This window comes from Atractosteus spatula, chromosome 9 (assembly GCF_055471065.1).
Source record: "Atractosteus spatula isolate fAtrSpa1 chromosome 9, fAtrSpa1.hap1, whole genome shotgun sequence".
Classification (NCBI taxonomy): Eukaryota; Metazoa; Chordata; class Actinopteri; order Semionotiformes; family Lepisosteidae; genus Atractosteus; species Atractosteus spatula.
In genome coordinates this window covers 8,655,524-8,678,084 of record NC_142714.1, presented here as the reverse complement: position 1 = coordinate 8,678,084, position 22,561 = coordinate 8,655,524, and the positions used below count along the sequence as shown (strand labels likewise).

Genomic DNA, 22,561 nt, shown 5'->3' with positions numbered 1-22,561 from the left:
GCGTAAAGAAGGCTCATCCACCGAAATGTCTTTCTAGTTTTCTGCGTGGAATCACCCTTTATACCTTTGCAGCCAACACATGGCTGACCCCACACAAACGTCTTGAGTCACAGCCTCGTGGGTCAGCAGGACATAGTACATTAGTGAGCCTCTTCTTTTCCTTTCATTGCCACTGAAGATAAGGTGCTGGTTTTTCCAGAATGCATACAGTACTTGAGGAAAGAGCTTTTCCTTCATATTAAAATGTTATCTCGTTTGTTGTGGACTACTGAGAGAAACACACCAGTATAAAAGCCACCCAATGTTTTGAATTCACAATCAAGGTCATCATCATTTTCATAGCCCAGCTATTTCTGTAAATTCTGAAAAAAACAGTAGGTGTCCCTAAGACATTGAAGGAAACGGGAAATACTATTCTACTGGCTTGGATAACTATATGGTCTGTTGTTAGTCACACCCAAAGGGATAATAAGATGATAGACTCTAAGCTCTGTTACCTTAAGCTTCAAAGCATCGATCTTTGTGCACGAGTTAAGACATACGCTAATGAACTGTGAGGTGGATCGCCTTTGCCCTGCCTTCACCTTTTCTGTTTCTTTAGTTCAACCACACTAATTCCTCAGAGCACAGAAGCACAGTACAGACTGCTGATGGATTCCACCTGAGAGCTGCACTGAGCAGGCATCTCACGATGTGAATGCAGCTGGCATTCAGCACTTGTAAGAATCTCCTTGTTCTGCCTGATCAATACACAGGCTGACTTATTCCTGTTGAGATTAGTTCCTTGTTCTGTGACGCCTTTATCCTGTAACTTTAGAAAAAGGCATTTGTTACATAAGGATTCCATAAGTGCTCTATCTTAAGTTATTTTTCCCAGAAATATTAGTTGCATGGCCTGTGTTTTTTTTTTTGAGAAGCATGCCTAGAAATGGGATGAAAAGACTACCTCTTTTGCAAAGCTGAATTAACTCCATCCATTATGGAAAAAAAACAGACACTTCAAACCAGTGGCCAGTCAAAATTTGCCTTGATTCAGCATATGGCTTTTATAAATATTAAAGTAGTGGTGTCTTTTACAGCTGCCTATAATACATGGTACATGTGCTACATGTGACTGAATGGCCATTTTAATGTTAAATATAAATGCATTTGCAGGTGGAATAAGTCAATTGTTTGCAATGAAACATGATAAGTGTTAGCGGACACAGAGATGACTAGTCTGGCAGGCAGGTGCATGGTGAACCGAGTGCTTGTTTGTTTTTGTCCTCTGACCTACAGTGTGTCAGAGATTCCAGAGACGCTACAGTGCAGCAGTGAGACTATAGTGGGGGAACTGTTTGTTTGTGACTCAGTGCTGGATATTCAGAAGAAGTAAAGGTTTTGCCTGATGTTGTTTACTGAGGGGCAGATTGTGTGTGTACCAGCTCTGATGACATTCATTTTACCCAGGAGGGTCAGACTGCATCTGTCCCATCTGTCCACAATTTCCCCCCTTTTTTGGTAAAGGTTTCGAGTTAATCCTTATTGGGCCCTGCACCGGTAGAGAAAATGAAAACGTAGCTGTAGAGGTTGGGGGATAGCTGTAGGGATAGTTGTCAGCTCTGTCATTTGAAAAACTGGGAGAACAATGGCAGCACACAAGTCCTGGGTTTTCTGATATCACTATTCCTTACCTGGTTACCTTATGTCCTCTGGGTGTAATTCCCGAGGCTGTAATTAAAGACTTCTATGAATGCGCAGTTAGCCTTTTGCAGCTAATATGCCCACAGTGTAAGGGAGAAGTGAGACTTGCACATTAGCCCACAAAGCTTGGAAAGGATGTTTTTTTTTTAAATAGCGCAGAAACATTTCCAGCTAGAAATGTCACTGAGAGACCTTTCTGCTTTATGAAGGAGAGATTCAGGTCCCATTGCTCTGGGGGTTCCTGTCAGCACAGGAAGAAAGGATGGGTTTAGTACTGCTGTGAAGAATGCAGTTCACAGCAAGCAGCTGAGCTGTTGAGAGAAAAAGATATTACTTTTATTGTTGTCTATTTTGAGATGTTTGTTCCTTTGATTTGATTGCCTTTAGTTTTTCCTGTCTAGGATAGAAGACCTAGGGGGCTTTCTAACCAGGTGAAACACAAGTTTATTTGTTTATTTGCTTAAGCAAATAAGAGCAACAATTTGACAGAGCTCAGGAACAAACCACAACCCACTGGGCCTCCAGGAATTGGGTATTAGTCCCCTGCTGGAACTATGTTTTAGACTCCCATCTTAATGAAAGCTAGGATCTTGTACTTGAAATACATAGAACAGGGATTGTGTTGTTAGGGTGCTTTTGTAATTTTTTTTTGTAGAGGAATGTTCCATTTGGCAATGACCTTTTTATGCAAAGTTGCAAACATTACATTTCTTTCTGCCATTATGGTCACAGGATGTCTTCTCTGAAAACAACATTCACTGGAAGACGTCCTGTGTTGCAATAGTTCTCAACTGATTGTAGTGAAGTTGACATTGAGCTGGTTTTCATCTATATGATAATCTGGATCATTTTGCGATTAGATTATTTTAGAATGATATATAAATGATCTCCAATCTGTTGGACAGATGTTTGAAGTACCCAACCGGTAGCATGTTTTATAAAACACCAGTTGTGGGATTTGTACCTTCCTGCTCACAGCCACAATCTCACACAGTGGAGGGAGTGTAAGCAGACTGCTCTGCCAGCCCCAGCCTCAGAGCACCCCCCCCTTCTGAAAAGTCACAGAGCCCCATGCTGGAGAATCGAGGAGGAATGTGTTCTTCCCCCCACGGTACTGCAGGGGGTGTTGTCACTGAGAGCCCAGATAGGTCTGGCTGACTAATACCACCCTGCCTTTGACATGGCTTGGGGAATCCCCATCACAGACAGACAGTGAGCTGATCCAGGCTCGAGCTCACAATTATAGAACTCAACCTTTACCCATTGAGCACCTCAGGAGGCCCTGCAATTATCCAGTTTATTTTTACAACTTGTTTTCCAGTACTGTAGTTAGAAGGTGACACATGAAGAAGGCTCCACGGCCGAAACGTTGTGTTTTCTTTCTTCTCTTTTCGGCATGGAATATACCTATTACTTGTTCCATTGCCGCCTACGCATGCTGACGCAGCTACCCACCTGAACTATAGTTAGAAGTACCTGTTCAGGGGAATCAAGAATTTGGCACCAACCCTAAAAGTGCTCAGCAGTGGAAAAGCAAAGGCTTAAATGGACTGTGAATCGCAAACCTGAGCTCAGCCATTCCTTCCGGCTGCAGGCTGGTTATTTATTTATAGACTTAAAATTTGGAGGAAGCTTTGGCTGTGCCTCTCCTAGACACCTTCATCTGAAACAGCTGAGGAAAAGCCTTTGTTCTGATTTGACATTGTAAGGTCAGGCGTCCCCACAGTCCCCAGATATGTGCTGTTACCCCAGTCAGGACTACTGTCACAGTGTCCTGACAGCACTGTGTCCGGACACCTGGGAAATGTCACGATAACACAGAACCAGCTATATTTGTGGAAGAGACAAAGATTCCCCTATAAATCCTCTTTTGCTTAGATTACATTTGAAAAGGTATTTATGCACTAATGTGTTGTACAGAATGGTATTATTTTAAATGATCAGTATAAAATTAAAAATATTTTATGCAATATTTGGCTTTAATAATTAAAGCCTGCTTAGAGCAGTTTAGTATTGTGTGGCTTTGCTGCCTTTTCAGTAAAAAAAAAGTTTATACATGGATCATACTTCCTGGGTATTCGGTTAAGAAATGGGACCTTTTAACTTCAGACTTAGACAAGCAATGACTTTATTAAACATTTCTGCCCTTTGTAATTGTTGGCTTGAATGGAAATACTGTGATTTTTCTACACTGATTATTATTATTATTATTATTATTATTATATTTAATAATTATTTATTATTTAAAATGGATCATTTTTATTTGGCATAAAGGCTATATTATCTGATGTATTCATTTACTCACTGTGAGTTAACGAATGTCAAAAGCTGGATGAGCATGTGAGATGGAGATTCTCTTGATGCTGTACAAAACCAATACATTATCATAAATGTCAGTGTCCCTCAGCAGTTAACAGTGAAATGCAGCGTCTGCTGCATGAGCAGGGTGCTTTAAGTAGATTGGCGTTCTGGGCTGCACAGCGGTGTGGCAGTCAGCACTGCAACATTACAGCTCTGGAGTTCTGGGTCTGACTCCAGTCTGGTGCATCTACAGTACGTGGGGGTTTCATGGTGTCTATGCCTGCATGTTTTGTTTTTCCCAGGTGCTCCACTTCCTGTATAATTTGGCTAGGTTGGTTTATAAGGCACAAGTAAAGGTTTATTCCAGGCTGAAGGGAGAAGAACAGAAACACAATGTTTCGGCTGTGGGGCCTTCTTCAGGTGTTTTGGAGTTCTGCTTTCTGGGTTGGGTCAGGACTGCATGCCATAGTGAATACATGAAGAAGGCTCACACCTGACACCTGAAGAGGGCTTCACAGCTGAAACCTTATTGTTCTCTTTTCAGCCTGGAATAAACCTTTACTTGTTCCTTTGCAGCCTGCACATGCTGACACAGCTCCCTACTTGAACCAGGTTGGTTTATGTCGCTAAATTGCCCTTGTGTGTGCCCTGCAATACTGGCATGCCATCCAGGGTCTGGTCCCCCTTGTGCCCTCTGCTTCCAGGACCAGTTCTGGGATTCCACACGGGGCAGTCAGATCATGGATAGATCAATATATTGGCTGTGGGTGTGTCCAATGTTAAGTGGTTAATTCAAACTAAATTTGAAAGTTCAGGAGATTCCAATTAAAGATCAAGTTGCTGCAATGCTGTGACCAAACAAAAGATCAGTTTTATATTCTGTGTATAAAAATATCCACAACTTTTTTGATGCATTCATTTCATTCTGGGAAGAATGAGACTGTGATAAGAGCAGTTTTTCTTCTTCAGGCCCGTTGCATACAGCATGTATTGCCAGCAGCAGTAGGAAAAGATAAGGTTAAAACTGTGGATGAATTTTAAATCCAGGCTCACCGCAACTGAACTTCAGCCTTATCGTCCAGCTAATAACCCTCTCTGTCTTTCGAGATCACAGTGCCTCAGAACAGTGGAGTAGCACTATCAGGGCACATTTAATTTAGAAAGTTATCTTAATGTGGACTAAACAGCCATCATGCCATCAAGATAAAATACAAATATTCACTACAGCATGCAGTCCTGACGCAACCCAGAAAGCAGAATCCTTTCAGTATTTTATACCATTCTTGCTGGCTGCAGCCTACGAGCTGAATAAACATTGAAAGAGATTACAGCTTCTATTATGTACTTGCCAAAACAGTTCTTTTGATTATAACTGAGGGAGCTCTACTGCAGCATTAAATGTATAAAAGGACAAGGCAGGAAGACAAATTACTTGCTGAAGCGTTCTGCCTTGCTCAGAATGAGCTGCACACAAAGGGCAGTAATATTGTGGATTAGATGCATCAAACGCTGCACTGTGCTGAACCAGTGAGGTGGCTTAGACCACCTAGACATGGGTTTGCTGGGCTTGGCCCTGGCTGAGCCAAGAAAGGTAGCAGTGAAGCTGTCACAGCCAGATGAGAAATCATCTGGTTTATCAGTGGGCTTTGGCTCATTTCACAAGGGTAAAGAACAAAGTGACCACAGAAGGGTTTGCCTTGGCATTAATGGGTCAATGTTTTGGGCAGAATTTACTCACCACAGCTGTGGGAAGCACAGGGACATCCAGCAGCCCCCAGTGAATTTCCCAGTCTTTTCTTCATGTTGTTACCTCATCCACAGCGCCCTCAAGACAAGTGGCTCTCTCCAGCAGTATAAAGAGCAAGCATTATGTAACTCCTGACGACTGTGGATATATTGTGCTTGTGGTTTGCATGCTGAATAATTCAAGGATAAAGATGCTTGAATAATGACATCCAACATTTGTTGTGACATCTGAGGATGAAAGCACTGCACCCATGTCACGCAGGCATCCCTGAAGTGGTCTTGTCCAGTTAAATTAAAATTAGTGAGGGTCACGAAAGCCCAGAATTAACCAGTCTTCTGGTCATCTGTGACCTGTAACAATGGGAGTCTCACACACCTAAGTCCTGTCGACTTATCATGACTGTCAACTGATGGTGGTTGAGTGGTATAGTGCTCACTGCAGCTGCCCAGACCAGACGAAACTGAGACTGCATACTCGCTGTAACAGGCCTGCAGTCGTGTTCATCTTGCCATTTTTGATGAGTCCTAACGTATCTAATTTTGAATCAGAAACAGATCAGTGATTATAGTTTTATGACAAATTTCCACAGTAGTGGACAATAAAGTATCTGTCATGTTATTTACTGCAAATGAAAAGCTTGCCTTGGTTTACCAAACAAAAAAAGCTTCTGATAGAAGTAGTGGAAGACTACGTCGTGCAGGGCGAATCATTGAAAAGATGTATGTGTCCTGTAAGTGTTCTGTAGTTGAGCAACCCAGTTTTCTCTAAGCCATCTGGACCTTTCTTTATGCTGCATTTGCTGACAGTAAGTGCAGAGCATCTGGGTTTCCATGGGGTGGACAAAGCTACGGGGCTCGCTAAATTGCAGCAAGCCAGGCACTCTCCACTCGCTTCCTATCAAACACCAAAGAGTAGTCTGCCTAATGTGTCCTGTATCTTCATGACCGTGGTCAGTCAGTGCTAGTAATCTGCAGCCTTGGCTGTTCTATCCCATGTCACTCTCTTTGTTCCTGCCGAATCTTAAAAACTGAAGCGATTGCCAGCAGTATGGTCACTTTGGTCAGTATGGTCATCGAATGTGATCCATCTCTTGATCTAGTGACCAGTCCAAAGCAGAGGGCTTTAATCTGATGAGGCATCCGGGAGCCTGTGCAATTCATGTTGATACTGGTTGCTTTGATATTCCTTGTTCTATGTACTGTCGTGGAATTTTATCAAAGAAGAGCCAGGAGAGGCATTCTCATTCAGTCAGTAAGGTCTTTATTCATATTGCAATATGGGAAAAAGCCATCACTGGTCTGTGCAGAGAAGTGAAGGCTGATCCCCTTGTTTTATATCTTTTTTTTAAGCTGATGCAACACTTCAAGGACAGGCAAAGCAGTAATTTTCCATTCCTTATAGGTTTTTGCTTTAAGCAAAAAAGAGCAGTTATTCAAATAGTTTCTCATACTCCCTTTTTCAAGCAGCAGAGATAAACATTATTAAAACATCCCGCGCCCTTGATGAGTTGGGTGCTATCACACTTCGTTCCAGCTACTTCTGCAGCACAACTCTGCCCGTAAACAACATTTTTAGGATAAAACACCTTTATCTCAGTAACTTTCCATTACAGTACTCTTGAGCTTGTTTTTGTCCCATGGTGTTTGAAAGGTATGACAAAGTACTCTCTGTAGACATTCGAATGGTGTTTTGTGTGGGAGAGGCTGGGATGTTAATAGAAGTGTCATCACTACCATACATCAGTAAACTTTATATACAACTGTCAGATCATTTTTTCACTTGTAATTCGTAAAAGGGATTGAACATGTTTAGCTTGTATAAGAACAGTAAGCTCAAATATAGCCTGACTGTGACTCCTGGAAAAGCATTTTTAGAAAAAAAAAACATAAATCCTAAGCTTCTTCTGTTAAAGATGACCCTTTTCGCAAGAAATTCATTTAAACCTGGTCTTTGACAAGCACTTCAAAAAGCACTCCAATTAAAACTGCACAGCATAACCTAATCATTTATGCTGTTAGTTCTGGAGGCTTAGTGTCACCACTTGCAGTAGACTCAGAGCTTAATTTATTACATGTTAATTTATCTCTATGATTTGTGAAATAATTCAAAAATATTACTACTAATCTGATTGAAAAATGTTGTAGCATGATAGCTGGTCTTGAAGTCTCTTAGGTGAATTGGGGTGTAAGATAATGGAAATATTTTAACAAGGAACATTTAAAGTGTTTTCACTTTGTGCAATATTGCTTTCATATGTGAGGCATGATGCCAGGCTCAAGCATATTTTCCATGGTATCTATGGTACATTTTTAATATCATAATCCTAAGGAAGAAAACTGCACAATGTTAGGGTTGAGACTGCGTCATTAAATGCAGCAGTTACTTTTGCTATCTAACTAAGCCTTTCTTTGTGAATAATCCACATTTACTGTAAAGATGAGGATTTAGAAATACTCAATTTAAATCTTCTAAACGTTTATTGTGGTATACCTTGGTAAAACAGAATGAATTGTACGAGAGCACAGTAAAAGCATGGTGAAAACAATGCAAAGCACACAACCATGAGCTTTCCATATGACACAGCTATGAGAAACCATGAGATGCAATTTCAGTGGATTGCAAGCATAGGAAAACAAAGGAAAGTCAGCACAAATATTGAACATGTTCATTGTTGTAGACTTTCAGAAGGAAGAGGCTGTGGTTCCCATTTTCTGTAACAAAACACACGCCTTCACCTTGTGAATTTGCACCGTGGGCTAGAGGAGAGGATCCAGTCCTGCTCCTGGAGGCTCACACACCTGCGGCTTTTCATTCCAGCTGAGATTAATTACCTAATTGCAGCCTTAATTGGACCGACAAGTTCCTAGATTGATGTTTGTGCAAGTTATAAAAATATAAATAGTTCCATTTTAATGTGAGTTTAAATATAGCTAGGTAAAGATTCTAATAGTTTTTTTCTTCAGTTGTATCTCCTGTTTTCTGCTTCATTACTTCCTTAATCACGTTCAGAACGAGAAAGTTAATGTGGGGCTAACAACCTTATGAGTGTCTATGAGTCCTGTCCTGTCCAGTGAGGTGATCTCGTTGGTGCGATTTAAATCAAAGCTCTTTTAACCACCCCACCAAGTGAAAAGTAAAAATCCTGGAGCCCTTTGGCTAGAAAATGTCTCCGTCAGACACTGGGCTTCTAATTCCTGGTTGCTGAGTGAGTTGAGGTCTTGTCCTTAATTTTTTTAAATCCCCTTAATTTTTTTCTGCTGTTTATTAGCAGTACTTTCCCTGATCGTTTTTTTTTTAAACCTCACTATGTAAAATTTGGTGTTCAATGTTCCTAGTAAGGACCGAAGAATGTTGCCTGAGAAATTTAGTGCTCATTGACTGTGATTCCATTTCTCCTGAGCTGCAGAGCTGACAGAATCATTTGCAAGCACCTTTCTGTATTGATGTCCAGAATGTTTATTGCATTTGTTTTCTATACAGTTTAGCTCTGCATCCTGAACGAGTGCTGGTGGCAACTGGACAGGTGGGAAAGGAGCCATATATCTGTGTGTGGGACTCCTACACCGTGCAGACGGTCTCCATTTTAAAGGACATCCACACGCATGGGATTGCGTGCCTGGCCTTTGACCTGGAGGGACAGGTAGGGATTCCCCGAGGAAGCATGCCTTCCATCTCAGCTGAGGTCTCCGTTACGTTTTCGGCATTGCTTTGTGTTTGCATTGTTTGACTGCTCGGGTTAGACTGCAAAAAGCGTTCGCAATAAGTACTTAATAAGAGCTGAATGATGAAAACATAAAGAGTTTGACCACCAGGTTGACTTTGTCCAAGAATGCCCTATAAAGCTATAGACTGTTGTATCAGATATACAGTAATCTATGCTGATTTGCTGGAAACACAGTGCATTTGACCTATAATATTCAACAGTTACTATTTGATTAACGTTTGCTTCCTGTGTGGTTTATGTATTCTGTATTTTATTGCGTCTTGGGAGAGTTGCATATTACTTCAGTTTTACTGATATATATCACCTTAACAAATGTCAGTGTGAATGCACTTTGCTTATTTGTCTTTGCAGTGTTTAGTATCAGTGGGTTTGGATTCGAAAAACACAATCTGCGTGTGGGACTGGCGGAGGGGGAAGGTACTTGCTGCAGCTCCAGGCCACACAGACAGGGTATTGTGACTTTCTCATTTCTCACAGAGGGTCGTGGTGAGACAGAGCCTCACCTTGTAATCACAGGGCACAAGTCCCAGCCCACTGCAGGGCAGACACACACACATGTTGGGGGGGGGGACCTAACTTGGAAAGTACGTCTTTGGACTGTAGAGGAGAACCCAAGTACCCAGAGATCCACAGCGAAGACACCCCAGGCAGGTATTGAACAGAGGACTCGAAAGCTGTAAAGCAGCAGCTCCAGCTGCCCTGACACCACCTCATCGTACTTTCCGAATGAAATATTGATTTCACAGCTGCCCAAACTGGTACCATGCCCTGCACAGAAGTATAAGAATCGCAGGAAGCTACAGATAGATGTGTTGAAGGTTATTGATTCCAAGCACTTAAGATAAATGCTTATAAAGTGCTTAATTAAATGGGAAAAAAAACAAAGAGTGGTTAAAATTTTTCATAAATCCAATTCTTTAGATGTAAGTATTTCCCAAACCACAAAAGGCTGTGTGTCGAAACGTTGCTGATCTAACAGGGCAACAGATGTGTAATATACAGTTGAAAAATAATAATCTGGGGATGATCTTTACAGCACAAAGGAACAGTGGAAACTGGCAGGTCAAAATAATATCCTTGACCTGCAGTAGAGTCCACTAGCAATTAAGTAAACTGCAAATGTTCAAAACCACCGCGTGCTCATCGATGATTTTTCAAAGCCTTACTCGGGATTCTTTACTGAGAGATTATGGTTGCATGCTTCATGGCTACTATATAGTCCATCTTATATGCATTATTGCTTTTTGACAGCTTTCATGTCACTGTGGGTTGGAACCTTTTGAAGATTTATAATCACAAATTGTCATCGGGTAATTGAATTCTATCTCTTCACAGATATTTGACATCTCATGGGATTTGTACCAGCCAAGCAAGCTAGTGAGCTGTGGAGTCAAACACATCAAGGTAGTTACACATGGAGTTCAGTGTTTCAAGGCTTTATTGACTTTTCTTAAGAAAAACTGTAATGTAGAAATATGGCAGTCACAGACTATTTCCGAGGTTAACTATTATTTTGGGTCAAGGGATATCGTTTGAATATCCAGGTAGGGATTTTTTGTTGGTTTGCAAGCAAAGCGAGAGTTTTCCACAGGTTCTTAAACACCAGATGTAATGAGAGAATTATGTGACTTTTTCTTTAAGCTTCTGTAAGATTTCAATCTGAACCAAGTCCCTCTGTGGTTTGATCCATGTGCAAACTTTTCTACATTATAATTAGCTCGTATTATGTTTGTTTTCAGCTGAGAGCTCATAAGTTTGAAAACATTTGAAAGATTTGAATGCAAAGTTCAATACATTTTTGGAAACTGGATATCAGTAATAACACCTAGCTTTTGGAACATCAGTCTGGTCTTGAACCATGTGTGATCTCAACGATGGGGATAGTGCTTGGTGGTGCTGCCTCTTATATTTTGCAAGACAGTCATGAACTTAGGCCTCTGTAAATTAAGTCATTTCTCAAATAGTTAGTAGTGAAATAGAGCCCATTCCAACGGAGCAGAACCTTTTTAAGAAATGAGTCTAGCACTATGGTTGTAAACTTGGTCTGGTGACTGGCGTGTAACTCCCAGTACAGTACTGAACAAACTGGCCCTCTGGTGTTAGATGTAGGTCTCTTGGTATCGCACACTGAGGCCAAAGCGAACAGTCTCTGTGATGAACAGGGAAATATCACCAGATTTGTACACTGTATAGATGGACTGTATGGCTCCACACAGTCATCATGAAATGTATGGGTATCAGTGTTTTCTCCCTTTTCTACTTGCAAAATTAGCTAATTCTGCTGACATCTTTGTTTTGTGTACTACAGATGGCAATGTTAGAGACTTTCTAACCGCACACTAGATACTGTATTTGCGGAAAATAAATTATTGAAGAGAAATAACTTTTTAATAGGGGGGATGGAGGCTGGCCCCAATTCTGAGCCATATTGGATGTTTTCTAAGAAAAAAAATTGTCAGGGAGAAAACATTCTCAAGAGTGATGCTGGCTTCCTCTGGAGTTTTTTTTCTGTTAGCAACCAGCAGTTGCACAAAACACTTAATAATTCCTGTGTGCAAATCCATAACAAAGAGCATGCTGTTGACCTGGATGGAGAATATTTCCTCATTTTAATTCGCAGCCCATTCTGTACTTCTGTTGCTATTAATTCCGTAACTTCGGCTGGGGAGGCGAAGATGATGACTCATAAAAGGAGTCTAAGCCTAATCAAGAAACAGAGTCAATTTCTGGTCCTATGAAATGAGAAAAATAATTTAAAAATGCAGGTTTAGCCATGACTGTCTTTACATTCAGAATGATGTAGCCTAAATACAAGCCTGCAAAATGATGATAACATTTGAAAGCTTACTTGCAGTGTTTTAGATTTTTTTTTGCCTGTTCTTGTCACTGGAAACTGTAATTTCATTAAACATGCTTCCCTTCCCAGTGACTGGTCTTGCTTACTTACTTTAATCTGTTTTGAGATTTTCTTTAATAGCACATGAAGACTCATGCGCGTGTTTAGTCTGCGTGGAATATATTTTTTGCTGATATATTGCACGTGCTTTTGACACTTTTGAGTGATTGTTTTTTTTTGGAATGATTAAAATTACTTTCCACTTGTAAATTTCTCTAGGGAAGATGGTACATTAAGGCACGATGTATCCATCGTAAAAGCATAGCAAAGAAGGTTTGGACAGCCTGTATTGTACATAAATTAATGGAAATAATTTAAAAGATAATCCCAGATATAAACTGATGGACAACTGTGGCAATGCATGAAAAGGCATGGTGTAAATCCGCAAAAACTTTGAGGCCCATGAAAACATATCATATTTAACATCTATAAAGGGTAGCTCAACTGCCAGTGATGTTCTGTCCTCTGCCATGGTAAAGATCTTCAGTCAGAAGTGGCACCACTGTATGCTGCAGTATCTAGACTACATATATTGTTCGCTGGCTTTTATGGTTGTCTTTGAAATATCTGTTTCAACTAACTCATCAATCCTATCAGCCCTTACTAACCCTACTCAGAGCCCCATGCAGGTCTATGTGTTTGCTGGATTTGCTGAAAACATCTTAAAGCAAAATCCTTTCTAATCAGGTGAACAATCAGAAAAGCATTGTAATACACAGTAGTATAGTGGAAACAACAGCACACTAGGTTTACATCGGTATGAACAACAATAAGGAGGCCTTTTTGTGCAGTCTCCTGTTTGCAGAGTCTACAGTTAGGTGACAGCGATATTAACCTTGAACTGTCAGCTGTGCTTCATGCAGCGTTTCAGTTCATAGAGTTAATAAGCAGCTGCAGAATATGAAGCACAGTGGTCATGCATGTCAGTTTTGGGCAAAAGTTTAACTGAAAAACCCAATTGTTTTTTTTCCCTGTTAGAAAGCGGTGTCTGTTTCCAGTCAGTTTTATTTTTTCTGACTGCAGAATTTTAAAAACCGTGTTCGCTGTGTAGAGTTGAGATCATGTAGCTTTCAGACAGACCTTCCACATCCCAACAGCTGGCCCTCCTAATTCCAGTGCCCCTAAACCATGTGACATCTGCTTCAGGGCACCACACACTGCTAGCGATTATAGCATTCCATGCATCCAGGAGATTTGGAAACATTAATCCCCCAGTCATAGAAAACTGTCAGTGATGTGTCTTCCACTTATTGATTTCACTACAAAATCGAATAAAAAATACTGCACATGGTTGAAATGAACTGGGTTTTTTTTAGGTGGGAGCTTCTGCTATTCCTGACTCTACAGGGCTGACATTCAGATAGTGTGGATTTTTCTGGGCTCCCTGTTTACTGGGTAATGACCCTGATTAGCCACATCTACTGTGTCTCAGTGCTAACCCAGTAATCTGTCTAGCCTTTGTTCTCTACAATTTGGTGAAATTTTTCAGCACTTCCTTGTTGCTCTTATCCTTAAATAAAATGGGACTTCAAACAGTTTTTACCTCCAGAAACAAACAGGCGAAGGGCTTCTGATTAGACTATGGGATTTTTGGATACTATGTTAAAAATGATACACTGTGAATATGAATTAGATACACTCCAGGTGGATTGAAATTAAAAGGTAGTATCTTGAAATTGAGATTTGCTAAAACACTTGGTCAACTTACAGTCTGAAATGTGTATTTTGACTGAAAATGTACATAACTACTTAAATCTTATTGTTGGTATACCTTTCACTGGAACTGAGCTGGGTGTGGTGTTGGAAAGAGCTTCGCAACATCCGTGGAATTAAATACTGTAGTTTAAAAAATGAATTAAAGATTGAAACCAAGACCTGGCAGAAATGTTAGTAAACCCCAGTAAATGCTTCTACTGGCAGTTAGCTTTTCTAGTCTAACTGAGAACTGACTGGAGTGAGGAACTAGAATCCTTGTACAATATTAGTGCAAGGTGTGATGTTTGTATTAAACAAAATCTCATTTGAAAGCTGTTCTGGCAAACCGAAAAGCCTGCTGAAGCAAGGCTATTGATTCAATATTTAAATGAGAAATTGGAAAAGATGGAAAAAGAAATGAGAGAAAGGAGAGCCACGTCAAGCTCTTTTCTGTCAGTGATTAATAGTGACTCCCCCCAATCCTGACGCACTGGGATTTTTAACCTTCATTGTCCATTATCTCTGTAATGAAAGTGGTTCAGCGAAGTCATTCATTTCCTTAGGAGAGGTTGTTTTTATATTTATCGCAGCTGAGATGATGTCTAAATATATCCCTCAGGGCTTCTTAGAAAGCCCTGCTCTGCCCTCAGAACGGAGCAGGGGTCTGGCACAGTGGGATTAGACTCCCCTTTTCTCCTTATCTGCCACAGACCGGGCGCCGGATCACAGCGCACATCCTCCCTGCTTCGAGATGACAGTGATAAGGCCTTGTGTGACCATGTGTGTGGTCAGTCGTGCTGTTCTAATGGCCCTGCCTTATCATGCCCAGCAAGGCCGACGTGCTTTTCTGTGCAACCAGATCGAGGGAAAATCAGAGCAACTTCCAAAAGTGTCCGGGAGAGCGACGTCTGTAATCAAAGACAAGTGTTAGTTTAAATTATGCCGTATGTGTGGATATATAACCTCCATGTGTAACTCAATGTGGGTCTTGAAAAAGAAGACTTTTCTTTAAGGTGAATGAGTAGGAGCAGCTTAATTAAATATAGAAAAGGTTAAAAAAAACACTTAAATAACTGATGACGGTTACATTTCACAAGTGTGTTTTCATTCATTTCCGCATTTGTAGAATTCTGGTTGTGTAGTTTATACCATAGGAAATGAAAAATGGTGCTCATAGCCCAGTGAGTGGATAAGACAAACTGAGCAGCAGTCTTGTAATTTGCTGAGTGCTGTTTTGTTATGCACGCTTAAAACAATTACAGATGCAGTGAATGAACAGACAAAATGGTGATTGGAATGCCTGGGCTGTAGTGGTAACCGAGAGCTTCAGGCATGGGTGTGCATTTAAATGACCTGATTCCAAGAGTGGACAGAGACGAAAACATTCATCTCTGCTCGGCATTAGCACGGCTGTCAGTGTATAGCTCCTGCTGAACCCATCCATTAATGGAGAAAGAAGGCAGATAGAGGATGAGGATTAGACTTCTACAATGAGCTGGGAAACACAGATGGCTTTAGCAAAGGAATGATTAAGGATTTGTGGAGTCCAGAATAACGGAGCTGATGGCGCAGGTTTGCAACCAGCTTTGTACTGGCGAGCAAAACAAACCAGTCAAAGCTGATGCAAAATTGCCACTCAAAGCATTTAAGGCGTGGAGACATTTTAAAACCCATATTGCTGCAACTAAGGCAGTGCAATGGTGGACATCAGGCCCAGTGAAAAGTTTGAATGTGTGATTAATCCAGAAGCTCTTACATTAAGCTTTAAAAACTCAACCACAACGCTAATGGGGTTCAGAGTTAACTGGTATTCAGCAAATGTTTTGTTTTGTTTTAAATGATTAAATTAGAAGAGTGTGAGGTTGGGAGAGGTCTTAGCTTGAAATGTTACCACAGCCCTTCCTTACGGCAAAGGCACTTGATAGGCTTAATTCCACACTGATCCCAAATACAAGCCCTTCAAAAACATTTCAAAGCAGGACCAAAACGCCACAAACACTGCTCAATGAATTGCAGTTCAAACACAAATATTACTTTTTGGGATCTCTCACAGTCTCGGAATTCTAACCCTAACCTTGATAAGTCCTTAAGGCACCATAGGCTATTTGAACTTCACCTTCAAATTTGAAATTAATTGCTTTCTCAAAAATATTATTCTCCAGAGGTTTTCAGTGAGGGCCTTGGCCCCAAGGAACAAGACAGGAAAAACTACATCTTTCTCTTTTTAAAGTGTTAACCTTAATACTCATTTTCATAGAATTGTTTTTCCTGGATTTATAAATGGAAAGTAGTCAAGAATGCACAGTACTTCAAAGTGCAGTACTGTGCTTAATTATTCTTTATTTTTAGATTCTTACATCTCTGTAGTAGTCATGTACCTGCACAAGAACGCACGGCAGTCGGTTCTATAAAAACGTGGCAAGATTAAACTGGACTAAAAACTGCAGTGATTTCAGTCATTGTACTTTTGTTTGTTTGTCTTCAGTTTTGGAGCTTATGCGGCAATGCTCTGACCCCAAAAAGAGGAGTTTTTGGTAAAACCGGGGATCTCCAGACAATCCTGTGTCTGGCCTGTGCTCGAGATGAGGTCACTTACTCAGGAGCTCTTAATGGAGACATATATGTCTGGAAAGGAATCAGCCTTGTGCGAACTGTGCAGGGGGCACATGGGGTAAGTACTATTACCTGTGAGTAGCCAGCAGGTTTTATTCTGGCTGGGTGTAATTCTTCTCTACACACCACTGTACCAGTTTCAAAAGCCAGTGCACCAGATCACAGGCAGAGGAAGACGCTCTGTGTTTTAGACGTACTGTACTGTACCGAGATTTTTTTTTCTCCGTTATGTTCACACCATTCATCTTTTCTGGAATTCTTTAAAAGCACGTCCTTCTTTTACTGAACATTTGTAAACAGAACGGCACTGTGAGTTTGTGGTAGACTTTTAGAATAACATGGTTTTACTATTATGTGTTCACACTAAGGTAACAAACCTTGGTGTGCGCAAATTCAAGGTTTAAGAAAAAAACGTTTTTATTTCATCAGAAACTGTTGTCTGACACATCAAAGCAGTCACATAAGTCATACCACAAATCATAAAGCCATATTTTCCATTTTCCACTTTTTCATTATATGGCATTCATGTGCTTGAATTCTACTTTTTTTTGCCCCAAAATGTCATATTTCACATTAGAAACTAGAAGATATGAAGTTTGCTTGTTGTATTTTTTCTCATGGCTTGCTCATTCATTTTCCACACCTCTTCTGTGTTAAAGATTCTTTCTTGTTGTGATGAAGTGCATTACTTTTATGCAAATCTGAGTGGAGTTTTTATGAAAGCTGTGTGCTTAGTGCTGCCCTTTTTTTGCACTAGCTTGGAGCACAAGTTCTTATTTTAGACTCCGGGGAGTCAGCACTGAGGCTGGCTGGGAGTGAGATAGAGCCGAACTCCGGCTGTGGACAGCCCCCACTGACAGCCGCGTTCCTCCAGTTCAGGCCACGCAGAGCAAGAGGTTTTTCTCTGCTTGGCCGTACATGTGATTCATGACACTCTGCAAAGTGAACCCTTGCTTTGGTGAGCCAGTTTTGAGTCGGGGCGTGCAATTCTGACGGCAGCTGTGCACTTCATATGCTGCGCGTGCTGAAATATAACCACCCACGCACTTACAGTACAAGCACACTCAGCCATGTACACTGTACTGTACACACAGTCTCACCCACAGCAGCATATGTATTCAGCATGTGGATGTGCGCCTCCTCATTTTGTGCAAGCACATTATGTAACGGCCTGCACCGCATGTAGATGAACATGCAGAGTGTATGTGGGGAGCTGTGCCTGCAGGGGGTTGCCAGAACTGCAGGCTGTCCACACGAGCTTGAAGGAATGTTCTGAACTGAATTCACTTGCTAAAAACAAGGTGATGGGGAGAGTGGGTTGCCTTCCCATCTTCACATGTGCAGTGCCGAGGCTGAGTCTTCTCTACTAGGGCTTCATCCACATCTGTGATCTCAAGAGCAGGCTTGTGTCCCAAGGGGAAAATGACCGCAGAGAGCTTTTAAATATGGCATCTATTTCATTTGGTTGAGCACTGTCTGCCAGCACAATTCCATAAAAAGAGCAGAATAACTATTTTTAATTTTACTGCTTTTAAAAAAAAAAACAGGACAAGTCACAAGACAATGATTCCTGGTTTTAAGCAGTGCTTCTATTGGAATTGCAAAATTGAAAACAATTGCAGCACAATAAGAAACCTTAGATGTCAGGCGGGCATTTTTCCTTGCTCTTCTCTTTGCGCGGCGATGATGGCTACTTGGTGGTGTTGTGTGGTAAAAAAACCTGACCTTTTAATTTCTCCAGTCAGGAATTTTCAGCATGAACGCGTGTGAAGAGGGCTTTGCTACTGGGGGTCGAGATGGCTGCGTCCGCCTGTGGGACTTGAATTTCAAACCAATTACAGTGATTGATCTCAGGGAAACAGACCAGGGATATAAAGGTGAAATATTACTCATTGCATTCATCTTTTCAGAGATAAAGCAAACACCCTCCCCTGCTATCTCCTCGGAAAGGGACTGCTGTGATTAACAAGCCAGTCTGCTAAAGAGTAATGACATCGGACGCAGACCTGAACACCAAACTGATGGTGTTCAGGGGGGACTTATGTCATGATTCACCTGTCCTCTTCAGAACTGTTTTTTTTTTTTAAAGACCACCCTCTTGGTTAATGAGGCGCCTTTCTTTTCATGTTTGAGAAAGGGGATTATTTGCTGGATTAAAGGGGCAATTCTTTTTCCGACTCACTAATTGGTGGTTTGTCTTTCTTCTTCTCTATATATACTGTTTGAAAATGGCACTCCCCCCCCACCAGTAACTAGAGGTGAAAATTGCAGAGGTGGGTAAAGATGATGAGGGTAAAAAAATGGCTGTTCCCACCATTTTGTACATATTAGTCCCTGTATGCTGTATCTTTTCTCAAAGCGTCAATATATATTTGTATGTAAATATATATGCATACCCTCATCCTTGTTCTGCTTTTCCTCACCCACCCCCACAAGTGCCGTTATCCCGGAAAAGTGTCTTGGTGTTGTTGTTTTTTTTGTAGTCTCCCTCCGTTTCAATCTCAAACAAGCCGAACCACAGCAACCAGAAAGACATAAAAAAACCCCAAACGAACAGACTGTGGTCTTTGAAAGGGGGGTTGGCGGTGTGTGGGGCCGCGCCTGTCACCCCCCCCCCACCGGCTGCGTTCTTGTTGTTGTTTCAGGGCTGTCGGTGAGGAGCGTGTGCTGGCGAGGCGACCACATCCTGGTGGGCACGCAGGACAGCGAGATCTTCGAGGTGGTGGTGCACGAGCGCAACAAGCCCTTCCTGATCATGCAGGGCCACTGCGAGGGGGAGCTCTGGGCCCTGGCCGTCCACCCCACCAAGCCCCTGGCCATGACGGGGAGCGACGACCGCTCCGTGAGGTCGGTACTGCATGGCCCTGGCTGGGGGAGTCGGGCAGACGGTCGCGGTGACCTGTGCGTATTCGCGCTGCAGCCGCGGAATCGCCACGGCGAGGGCATGGGCGTTTCCACGCTAGCTTCCCTTTTCACGCCCTTCATGGGGTCCCTGTAGGAGAACACGCACAGAAGATACTGGTATGAAATGCAAAAATCCAACGCCGTCCCAACAGAGAAACAGAATTGCAGAATTGGTACTCTCGCACCAGCGGCAGACGGGGTCACTGCAGGTCAAGGTTGTCGTGCACGGTCACGCTATGTCTCGGGAACGAAAACCGCACAAACCGGCACAAACGCAGCACTAACGAACGAGGTGGGTTTCATCATTTGTGCTCTTTGTTCGGGAGCTGAACACGCATCAATACAGCATGCGTGGAACAGGATTCAGACGGGCTTCCTCTCCCTTTAGGGCCTGCGGCTACCGAAGCGCAGCTTAATGGGCAAGGATGCGTTTAATTTTCTAGATGGGCGCATGAACGGAACGTGAAAACGTTGCGTCGAATCAGAGAGAACGACTGGCGTAAAAGGAAGTTAAGTGAGCGGTTCATAATAGAGTAAGCCTGAACATTTGTAGGACCTCACCGCATAGTTGTAGCCGCTGGAACTTCGGTTTTCCCAACAACAGATGAGAGTGTATTTGCTTTACCTTTTCAGGAGTGAAGACATCTGCAAACGATATATCTGTACAAACGCTGTTTTTGTCGATGGTTGGTCTGCGGATTGTGCATAAGATAGTGTTTCTGTTTTCAAAATCCTAAGTCATTTTGACTGAAAGTCATAATGGTCAAGGACCTGTGTATACAAGACTTCCCTGGGTTAACGTTTGAAAAACGTATGGAAATTCTTATTAAGATATCCTAACCACATCTTTAGGGCACTGCTTTGCAAAGTAACAGTAGCAACAGAAAGGCTAATGTCTGTCTGCTGCAGGTGTTCCGCTTAGGAGAAACCTTTTCTAGCCTTCATTTGTAATTATTTACAGGCCTCTTGGGGATTTAGATGAAATGACACTATTTCTTTTCTGCACAGTAAAAAAAGAATCTTTCTATTGATTTCTTTTATGCAGTGTCACGGTGTCATTCTCCTGCTCTAAATTACTGGGTGCCACAAGTGTCTGTTGCTCATGGGAATGAAACAAAAGAGAAATGGAGAGAAATAAATTCCATTTGGCAAAAACGGCAAAAATTCCATTTGGCAAAAAGTTGATAAGCCAGTTAAAATCAGTTCTTAACTCTCATACATGAAATGTAAAATCACTTACAGCACATATGATTTGTATGTTTTCAGAATTTCCTTTTAAAATGAAGTGGCGAAAATAAACAGTCAATCACATGTTAACATAACTGTTCCAAGTCATTTGTTGATTCAAGTTATTCATTTGGAATTAAATTTTTGAGGCCATGCTTTACTTGAACGAGGCTAAAACCACAGTCAAAACTTCTTCATGAGCACTGTAACACCCATAACACACAGTATAACACCCATACAGCCAAATAACACTGCCCAGGAAGACGTTATGACTGTGGTTTTAGCCTCATTCAAGTAAAGCATGACTTGAAACAATGTTCCTGAGCTTCATGACCAGGAGCAACGTTACCGAGCTTCAGCTGCAGAAGTCCTTGTCGGTCCTTCACGACTTCAAGACGTCCATGATTTTCACCTGTCTGGGTTCTGCTCCCGGCTTTAAACTTTCGTCTCTGCACGAACTGTTACAACATATCTCGTTCCTTTGTTTAATCCAGAAATTGTTGTCAAGGTAATGCATGTTGTTATCGTGTGTTGTGTTATATGATGAGGAGGTTATCACAGTGTTTTTTAGCCTCGCTCAGTTAAAGCCTTCCCCCCCCTTTGCTATTTTCTATAGCCATCTCCGTGTGAGTCTGGGCTTCTCTTCTTCTCCTGTCACTAACGCTACTCCTCCTGCAGGATATGGAGCCTCATTGACCACGCATTGATTGCCCGCTGCAACATGGAAGAGCCCATCCGCTGTGCTGCCGTGAGTACGGATGGAATCCATCTTGCTCTCGGAATGAAGGATGGCTCTTTCACTGTCCTGCGGGTCAGGTAGGCAAAACCTGCAGCCTTGTGACCTCGGTGGCCTTACCTGCTGTGGTGTCAGGAGTCCATCATCTGTGCTTGTATTCCCTTGTATCAATGCATATATTGTCATATAAGCCTTAGAGCCAGTTAATGCTGCTGTCTGTACGCAGTCGAAACTGTAATGTCCAATAAACTGAAATGTCCCAGTTTCTAAATTATTTTTCTTAAAACTGATCTCAAGTTTATCGTCCGTTAAACTGAATTTCCTGCATGTAAAATACCATGGCTCTGATCAATTTTAGTAGTTGTTGCTCCCGAAACGATCTCACGGAAGATGAGAAGTGTCCGTTTGATGTTAGCACCCACGCAGATCCCATCCCTCAGCATTGAGTTCACCCCGCAAGGGGACTGCAGGGCCTCGGCCTGTCGAGGCGTCGGTGGCGGCCGCCGCTATCGCCCCGCGGGGGCTTGACGGTGCCCTGTGCTCTCCCCCGCGTCCAGAGACATGACGGAGGTGGTGCACGTCAAGGACCGCAAGGAGGCGATCCACGAGCTGAAGTACTCCCCGGACGGGGCCCACCTGGCCGTGGGCTCCAACGACAACGCGGTGGACATCTACGGGGTCGTGCAGCGGTACAAGAAAGTGGGCGAGTGCATCGGCTCCACCAGTTTCATCACCCATATGGACTGGTCCGCGGACAGCAAATATTTGCAGACGAACGACGGGAGTGGGAAAAGACTGTTTTTCAGGATGCCGGGTGAGAGAGTGCATGCTGGGTAACAAAAGATTGTGTAATAACCGCAAGGTTAAAAACCAGCCAGTTTTGATGAAATACCCTAGTGGGAAATCCAGCTTGGACCAGTTTGGATTCTGAGCTCAAATACACCTACTGTATGTGCTTCTCAGCTGTAGACAGTTCACATTGAAGAGAGTGCAGGCAGTCAGTTTGCAGTGACCAACTGACGACATCATCCAGTT

General features: G+C 42.2%; 1 protein-coding gene across 2 annotated transcripts in view; it reads left to right on the top strand.

Annotated features, from left to right (window-relative positions):
* Window positions 1-22,561, top strand: part of LOC148828080 (echinoderm microtubule-associated protein-like 5) — a 68,447-nt gene that overhangs the window by 13,000 nt on the left and 32,886 nt on the right. Inside the window, exons 2-10 of one of the 2 annotated variants that reach the window (XM_088925915.1) lie at window positions 9,212-9,371; window positions 9,807-9,905; window positions 10,791-10,859; window positions 16,532-16,717; window positions 18,401-18,536; window positions 18,909-18,932; window positions 19,305-19,506; window positions 21,469-21,606; window positions 22,084-22,340. In XM_088925915.1, coding sequence (XP_088782041.1) covers window positions 9,212-9,371; window positions 9,807-9,905; window positions 10,791-10,859; window positions 16,532-16,717; window positions 18,401-18,536; window positions 18,909-18,932; window positions 19,305-19,506; window positions 21,469-21,606; window positions 22,084-22,340 — 1,271 coding nt within the window. The remainder of the gene's footprint in view (window positions 1-9,211; window positions 9,372-9,806; window positions 9,906-10,790; window positions 10,860-16,531; window positions 16,718-18,400; window positions 18,537-18,908; window positions 18,933-19,304; window positions 19,507-21,468; window positions 21,607-22,083; window positions 22,341-22,561) is intronic. The other variant, XM_088925916.1, reaches the window with a different exon arrangement.